Source organism: Mauremys reevesii, linkage group 9, assembly GCF_016161935.1.
Source record: "Mauremys reevesii isolate NIE-2019 linkage group 9, ASM1616193v1, whole genome shotgun sequence".
Classification (NCBI taxonomy): Eukaryota; Metazoa; Chordata; order Testudines; family Geoemydidae; genus Mauremys; species Mauremys reevesii.
In genome coordinates, this window is record NC_052631.1 from 2,907,437 (window position 1) to 2,915,802 (window position 8,366).

Sequence of the window (8,366 nt, forward strand, 5' to 3'; positions counted from 1 at the left end):
GAAGCCACGAAGCAGAAAACCACGACCCTGCACAGCACAAGGCAAGAAGTCAGTCACCCAGGCCAGAGCGGCACAGTGCCGGTGCTTTAGCAACCACCTCGCCGATCTTCAACCACTTGAACAACTGCTGCCCTGATGACACTAAAACTGACAGGCCAAAGCCTGATTGCTCTGACTGACACCTTAATGAGCAAGGTGAGCCCTGCCTGGGCTTCCATACGGCACCTCTGAGAAATTCTAAGGCAATTCCCTGCTCCCCATACCAATAATCTACAATTCTGAACCTATTTCCAATCCTGAAAGACACCAAGTTGTTTTCTCTCTACCCTCACTTGCACACACACAACACAGGCCAGAGGCAGTCACTGGAAAGCCTGACATAAGCCAATAGCATCAGTAAATCTGGGCAGATTCCAAGAGAGATTGAGAGACACAGAACACTGACCCGGCCATCTGCCCGCTTCAGAGTCAGCAGCCACGTGGCTCTACTAGCGAGGGTCTCAGTGAAGGTCAGGGGAAGCTGCAGCGGTCAGAGGGCAGGTGGTGGGGGAGGAGAAAGGGGAAGAGAGAGGCTGATGCTTAGAACAAAGTTGTATTCAATCATATAAGAGAGCTGTACACTGGGAGCCAGGCAGCCTGCCTGCCCTGAGAAAGCCCTCGCCAAGACAGAACATATCCATATAAGCCTTTCCTGTTCCCCCAAGGCAGCAGCTGTGCCTGCCACGGGCACGTGCAGAGAAGCCAGTCAAGCTGGCATCGGCACAAAGAGTGGCTTTTGAAGCTACAGCTCAGTGTTTGTAAAAAAAAGTCAAATTAGAGCTTCAATGAGAGCGGAATTCCTAATGCAGCCATTGTCACGGCCACCCGCCCACAGGGCCGCACTGAAACAGTCAGGCCTTGTCTACACTGGGGGCTTAGCGACAGAGCACAGATGTGCTACATGGGTGTGAAGTGTCATGTGACCCAGTGCAGCTTAACCCAGCTCCAAATTGGGGGACACAGCTGGCGGCAAGCCCAGGGTCCAGAGAGGTTGGTTTGTGTCAGAGGGCAGGTACCTGTTGGAAACAGGAGGGGGAAACAAATGAGCAGAACTGGCACAGGGGACTGGAAATACGCAGCTACAGAGCTGTTCACCAGTTCAGATCCACTTGGCATCACAGATAGTGAATGAACATTTTAAACCAAGCTGGGAGGTTCTTCTAAAAGATCTGCTCTAGGCATTATTCCAGGATAGTTCTGTGGCCTGTGTTGTACAGGGGGCCAGACCAGAGGATCACAGTGGTGCCTTCGGATCTATGCTATGTTCTCGTTGTGTCTCTGTCCCAGACGGCAGGTGTCTGCGTCACAAAGCCAGAGGTATAACTCTCAGCCTGGCAGAGGCAGCAGCAACCAAATGGACCACGGGGACTCAACTATCCTGGAAAGAGAGGTGGGATCTGTGCAGGTCTGGGGGATCCCTGTGGGTCTGTCTACACTGCAAGATAAGCCCAAGGTTACTAGAACTCGAGTTAGCAGACCCTGGGTTTGTTAGCCTAGGGCTTGAGTGTCTATACTCATCTGTAACCCCAGGTTAGGAATTGCTGAACCCTGGGTCCCAACCCGGCGCTCCAGCATCTGCATTGCACTATGCAGGCCTAAGTCCAACCACCCCAGACTTCCTAGCGCCCGCCCCAAATGTGGTCATTCTAGCCCTGTGTTCGTGGTGCAACCACCATGCTTGGCTGTCGAGAGGACAAAGAAAGTCAGTCCGTGGGATACTTTTGGCAGACCCCTAGAGCACAAATCCAACAGGGCTGCGTCTACACTGCTTGAACTGTGGATCCCAGACTGACTCAGGGTCAGAGTCTCCATTCCCATAGGGTCCTGGAGCCCTTGGTCCAATCCCTGACCTAAGTGGATTTGTGTGTAGACAGAAGGAGGGTTAGGTTTGAGCCTGAGCTCAAACCCAGGGCTTACGCTACAATGTAGATGTACCCTAAGAGAATAGTTTGGACCCCCCAGTGCCACCCTGACTCCAGCCCACCTGCCCCCCCCTAGGATACACACGTGTGTATTGCATCCATGAGGTGATATGCAGTGGTTAAAGCAGATTGGAGCAGGGTGGGGTGCTGTGGAGAAGGGCTGGTTACTTAAGCCAGGGAGAAGAGGGAGAGCTGTGTTTTTCCCTCCACACAATTCCCTTGCTTTAACCTCCGGTGTTATGCCAGGGGATGGGGATCAGTCTGGCGTGCAACTACTTGCATCACAAGTCAGTTTCATAAGTAACTGATTAGGAATAATTGTCTATCGCCAGCATGCTTTTGTCCCAAAGGCTCTCAAAAAGGCCTCATGAAATAGGCATATGGATCTTTTCACTGTCCCCGTGCAGCCACCTCTGGGATGGAACACGACAGCGGTCAAACAGCACACAGTAACACTGCCCAAAAGCTCAGGGCTGGGAAGGAAAAAGATTGTTTCCTCTTAAAACTGCAAATATGAACCCAGTCAGGAAATAGCTCAAGACGAAACTTGGCCAGGCACCGCATCTAACATGACTACTTCTGATAAATATTAGTATGGTTTCCTTATTGACCACAATGGTCAGAAACTTCTCTTTACATCTTGTCTCAAAGATGGCAACTCCAACAGCAAAGTGGCTTCTAATACTGGGCTGAAGCACTGCGGCCTAGGCTACACTGGAAAAGGTTTGCCAGGATAGGTAGGTAGAAGCAGCTTCTACCGCCAAAGAGTTCTGGTGGAGCCTATACCAGCTCCCCAAAAGAAGTAAGTTATACTGCCACAAAAGTGCTTTTGCTGGTATAGCTGCATTTAGGGCTTTTACGGATATAAAAATATCAATTAAAAAAAAACTTAACTGATAAGAACAGATACAATTTAGATAATGCTTTCCCGGATTCACAGATTCTAAGACCAGAAGGGACCATAGTCATCATCTAGCCCAGAAATGGGCAAACTACGGCCTGCGGGACCATCCTGCCCAGCTCTTGAGCTCCCGGACGGGGAGGCTAGCCCCTGCCCCACAGCCTCAGCTCACTGTGCCGCCAGCGCTCTGGGCGGTGGGGCAGTGCGCTCCTGACGGGCAGCGCGGTGGCATGGCTGGCTCCAGCTGGGTGGCGTGGCTGCCAGTTCTGGTGCTCTGAGTGGCATGGTAAGGGGGCAGGGAGCGGGGGGGTTGGATAAGGGGCAGTCAGGGGACAGGGAGCAGGGAGAGTTGGATAGGGGGTAGGGTCCTGGGGGGGCAGTTAGGGGCGGGAGGTCTCGGGAGGTGGTGGTCAGCGGACAAGGAGCAGGGGGGTTGAATGGGTCAGGGGTTCAGAGGGGGGCAGTCAGAGGGTGGGAAGTGGGAGGGGTCAGATGGGGGCGGGGGCCAGGCTGTTTGGGGGGCACAGCCTTCCCTACCTGGCCCTCCATACAGTTTCGGAACCCCGATGTGGCCCTTAGGCCAAAAAGTTTGCCCACTCCGATCTAGTCTGACCTCCTGCAGAGCACAGGCCAGAGAGAACCGGCAACGTTATTCCCAGAGCAGGGTCTTGTAGAAAAAACATTCAATCTTGATTTTAAAATTGCCAGTGATGGAGAATCCACCATGACCCTTGAACTGTTCCAGTGGTTAGTTACCATCACTGTTCAGAACATACTCCTCATATCCTACCTTCAACTTCCAGCCACTGGATCTTGTTCTACCTCTGTCTGCTAGACCAAAGGGCATGTTACTAAATACTTGTTCCCCATCTAGGTACTGCTAGACACGAGGAGCTCAATCTATTTAGCTTTACAAAGAGAAGGTTACGGGTGACTTGATCGCAGTCTGTCGCTATAAGGCAGGTTTTCTAATTTTTTAATCATTCTCACAGCTTTTCTCTGAACCCGCTCTGATTTAGAGCATCCTTCTTGAACTGTGGGCACCAGAACGGGACACAGGATTCCAGGGACAGGCTCACCAGTGCCATCTACTCCTACTCCAGATTCCCCAGTTTACGTATCCCAGGTGCACATTAGCCCTTTTGGCCACAACATCACACTGGGAGCTCATGTTCAGCTGATTATCCAGAACTCCCAAATCTTTTTCAGAGTCTCTGCTTCCCAGGAGAGCACCACCTATCCTGTACGCATGGCCTACATCCTTTGTTCCCAGATGTACACATTTCCTTTTAGCTGTGTTAAAATGCACATTGCTTACTTGCTCCCAGCTTAAGGCGCAATCCAGATCACTCTGTATCAGCAACTTGTCCTCTTTGTTATTTGCCACTCATCCAATTCGTGTGTCATTTGCAAACATTATCAGTGATGATTTTGTTTTCTTTCAGGTCACGGATAAGTGCCATGAACAGATCCTTGCGGGACCCCACTAGAAACACACCCCCTCAATGATAATTCCCCATTTACAATTGCATTTTGAGAGAGTTTTAATTCATTTAAATGTGTGCCAAATAGGTTTTATAAATCAAAATGTTGTGGCGTACCAAGTCAAAATGCCTTGCAGAAGTCCAAGTATATTGCACCAAGACTGTTACCTTTATCAACCAAATCTGTAGCCTCATTAAAAAAAAAATGGGGTAGGGGGTTCTGTCAGACTAGCTTCTTATTTTCCATAAACCCATGTTGACTGGTATTAATTATATTAGCCTCCTTTATTCTGCCCTATCTAAGCCACTCCCTTATCTTGCTCAGGATCGAGGTCAGACAGACAAGTCTCTAATTACCCAGATCATCTCATTTACTCTTTAAGTGTCAGCAAAATACTGGCAAAATACTGGCAAAAGATTAAGTGTAGCTCTGTCTTTAATAAGAAGTCATCTGTGGATCTGAATAACCAGCACCACTTCCTGCAGCATCTAGCTACACTTCTTAGATTATCCATCCAAGGACAGAATCAGCTTAACATTTCTTAGTTGAGATGAGCTTTTATATGACCTCAGCACTAAAACAGCAACGAGACCCTTATTCTTCCAAGAAGTACCATGGCATCTTATTGTCACAATAACTAGACCCTCAGCGATAGTTCTCATCTGAGGGAGAGTTAATGAGAAATAAAGAAACGGAAGCAAAGAGAGTAGTAAAATGATCTTCCAACCCGTTAATGAATCACCAAACTGACCTTTGTCCCAAATAAACAGAGTGGACATTTCTCCGAAAGGACGGACAGTGATTTTCTGCATCTGGAATAAATATTTCCCTGGTTATGGGAGCTGCTCTGTTTCTTCCCTTTGTGTGGTGTCACAAGCAGATGCTAGAAACAGGGAGGTCAGTAATGAAGCGATCTATTCTAAACAAAGCACAATCGGGGTTCAACACTTTCCATCAGAATAAAACCTGATGAATTATGTTCCCAGTAGATTAAAGGTACTGGACTGAGACTTTACAGAACACAAAGGCTCCACTCACCCTGCACCTTTTAGCCACGTTGTAACACTCCCCTAGTCAAATTGTTATTTGGCACTAAGGGTGAAATCTTGGCTCCATTGAAATCAATGGGAGTTTTGCCATTAACTTAAGTGGGCGAAGATTTCACCCTAAATCTTCCGCACCTGAATGCTACCATTCTCCATTGGCAACAAACAGGAGCATTAACACAAAATTCTTAGTGTTTGGCCTGTTTCCCCTCCATCTACTCAAGTTTTTAAGACTAAACTGGATCTTCAAGTGTATGCTTGCTACTTTGTATTAACTTTGAACAAAATACTATTGGCTACAGACTTGGAAACACGTCTAAGATGTTTTGAATGGATGTCCAAAGTAATTCTAACATCCACCACTCTCAGTAACACTGGTGTAAATCCAGAGTAACTCCTTTGGCTGGTGAAGTTACTAAAGATTTACTCTGTTGTAAGCAAGAATGGAAGCTGTCCCGTAAATAATACTTTTCATCTGAAGACCTCAGAGCACTTTTAATACCCAACAGCACCCTTCTGAAGTAGGCAGGTATCCTTATCCCTGCTTTCCAGATGGAGAAATTGAGACACTGACAGGTTGAGCTGGGGACCGAACCCAGAACTCCCAGTTCCCAGGCCTTTGCTACAGTTACTAGATCACACCCGCTCCGAGTAGGGGTTAAACTGTAATTCTCAACAAAAAGAACAAAAAACATGGTTGTTTTCCTTCTAGAACAATGCAAACCCAAGAAAGCCAGGAGAGGTAAAATCCCAGCTACACTGCAGTCTAATTAGATATTTATCCTGCACTCATAACCACTGCATCTGAGCACAGATAAGTTCTGTGATGCTGGGGGACTGGGTTACCACATGGCTAGTCCAGACACAGTCAAAAACACATTTACAGGACTGACCCACGTTTCACCCACCTCTTTGAACCGTGACACATGGGGCACCATTAAAGCATAGTTAAATCTTACAGCATGCATGCGACCACAGTGTGGTTTAACCCGATCCTGGGCACCATTCATCTGACAACAGACATTGGCCCAAGAGATGAATTAACCTCTTCCCCCTCCACAGTTCTGCCCTTCCCCTCTGTTCCCAAGGCTCAGCCCCTAACCTGCTAGGGGCAAGGGCTGTGAGGAGCGGATTTGCATATCAATGGCATGAATAGGCTCCTAGCTACGGCATAGCAAGGCTCATTGTCTGCCCTGCTTACAGATGTGCTGGAGTGTCGTCCCCCCCATCTCTCCATACCCCCCACCCCCGGGACAATAAATCCTGAGCCACTCCACCGGATCGATACAAAGGCTCCAGCCCTCCCTGCCCAGCTCTGCGGAGTTTACAAAAGGAGAAGTGCGGCCGCTTTTGTCTCCAGCCAGACACTGGCCCTGGGGGCACATCCAGGACGGTGAAATTGCAAGTGACAGGCGGATCTCCGGGAAGCTGAAAGCGTCGCCTGATTTGCCTTTGCTGAATCCCAGGCCCCTTCCTCCCCGGTTGTAGGGCCGGTAAAAAAACACCCGGCATAAGTTTAAGCCAATACAGGCTGAACAAAAAGCCGGATCTCCACACGGGCTCCCTCAATCTCCGGACCATCTGACCTTCCCCAGCCTGCAACCCCCCATCTTACTGTCAGGTCAAGGTGGTTCCTTCCGCAAAGCACCTTCTGCCCCACGGCCAGAGCTGGGGCTGGGTTTCTGCTCGGAGCTTAGGGGAGAGGCGCTCGTGGCCAGTGCCCAGCAGGATCGGCGCCACAAGCTCGGGGGGGGGGGGAAGTGATTCCCATCACAGGTGTGGTTCACTGGCTCTCAGCATCCCGCGCTGTGGGGAATGTCCCAGCCCCCCTGCAGGAGCTCAGCCATCAGATCCCCCCCACTCCGTGGGGCCCAAGGGCCGGGACTCGTCCCCTCTGCCCAGCGCCTACCAGGTCTCAGTGCTGGACGCCTGCCCTGGATGGGGCGGCGCTGGGGTTTTCCTCCTGACCAGCAGGCAGCTCCCAGGCCTGCCAGCCAAACCCCAGGAGGGACAGAGTCACATTTCACAACACAGACAGCACAAGACACACACTGACCCACACACACACTCTCTCGCCCTGACCACTCCTCCTCTTTTAGCGTGCAGAAATATTAACACCCCCCCGCAATCCTCTGTGTGTGTACACAGAGAGAGAGAAACTCCACCGCTTCCCAGGGACGTCCGACTCCAGGCACAGGGGGTGGGGGACTCAAACCTCCCGCTGACCCCTAGGCGGGGAGAACCCCCACCCCGCCCGCCAGCTGGGCTCGGGAGGGGGGGCAGCGCCTCACCTTCCTTCACGCCAGGTAGCTTGGACTGATCGATGCTGATTTCAGCCATGTTGGGATCTTGCGCTTCCTCCTGCTCCAGCTGCGGCGGGCGGCGGGCCGGGGGGGCTCCGCCCCTGCGAAGCGATCTGCACACGGGGGGGGGGGGTCGATCCGGGGGCTCTCGCTAGGGCTGAGCGTTGGCTGCAGCGACTGGAGCCGGGGGGGAGGCAGGGGAGACACTCACAGCCACTGATCTGTCCCCCCCCCGCCCCGAAAAGTGCCCAGCTGCCGCTGCCGCCGCCGCCGCCTCCTTCGCGCCACCGCTATTAACACCTCCTCCTGGAATCGCTACAATGTAACTGGAGCCAGGAAACGGACACTGTGCGTTCTGTACGGAGCGAGAGACGGGACAGAAAGCAGCGCGGGGGGAGCGGCAGGTTCCTAACCGCAGCTGCATGGAGCTCACCCGCTGGCAGCCAAGCGCCTGGCGCCTTTTCCCTTCCGAGTTAAATGCCCCAGGAGCGCAGCACGTGGTTCCCTCCCCACCCCGCTGCCCAGTGGTGCACAAGCGAAAGCGATCAGGAGATGGGGCTGTGAATAGGGTGACCATCGGGGCAGCCCCGATTTGGGGGTCTTTTGCTTATATAGGCTCCTATTACCCCCCCCCCACACACACACACACCCTGTCCCGATTTTTCACATT

The 8,366-nt window shown here is 51.4% G+C and overlaps 1 protein-coding gene across 3 annotated transcripts in view; it reads right to left on the reverse strand.

Moving 5' to 3' along the window:
• Positions 1-8,071, reverse strand: part of CCDC50 (coiled-coil domain containing 50) — a 56,729-nt gene extending 48,658 nt beyond the window's left edge. Inside the window, exons 1-2 of one of the 3 annotated variants that reach the window (XM_039488042.1) lie at positions 6,302-6,475; positions 5,099-5,159 (exon numbers count right to left, since the gene is read on the reverse strand). In XM_039488042.1, the coding sequence (XP_039343976.1) occupies positions 5,099-5,159; positions 6,302-6,403 (163 nt within the window). In that variant the 5' untranslated portion in view covers positions 6,404-6,475. Of the gene's footprint in view, positions 1-5,098; positions 5,160-6,301; positions 6,476-7,684 lie in introns of those variants that run through there. The other 2 variants (XM_039488044.1, XM_039488043.1) reach the window with 2 other exon arrangements.
• Positions 8,072-8,366: the final 295 nt, after the last annotated feature.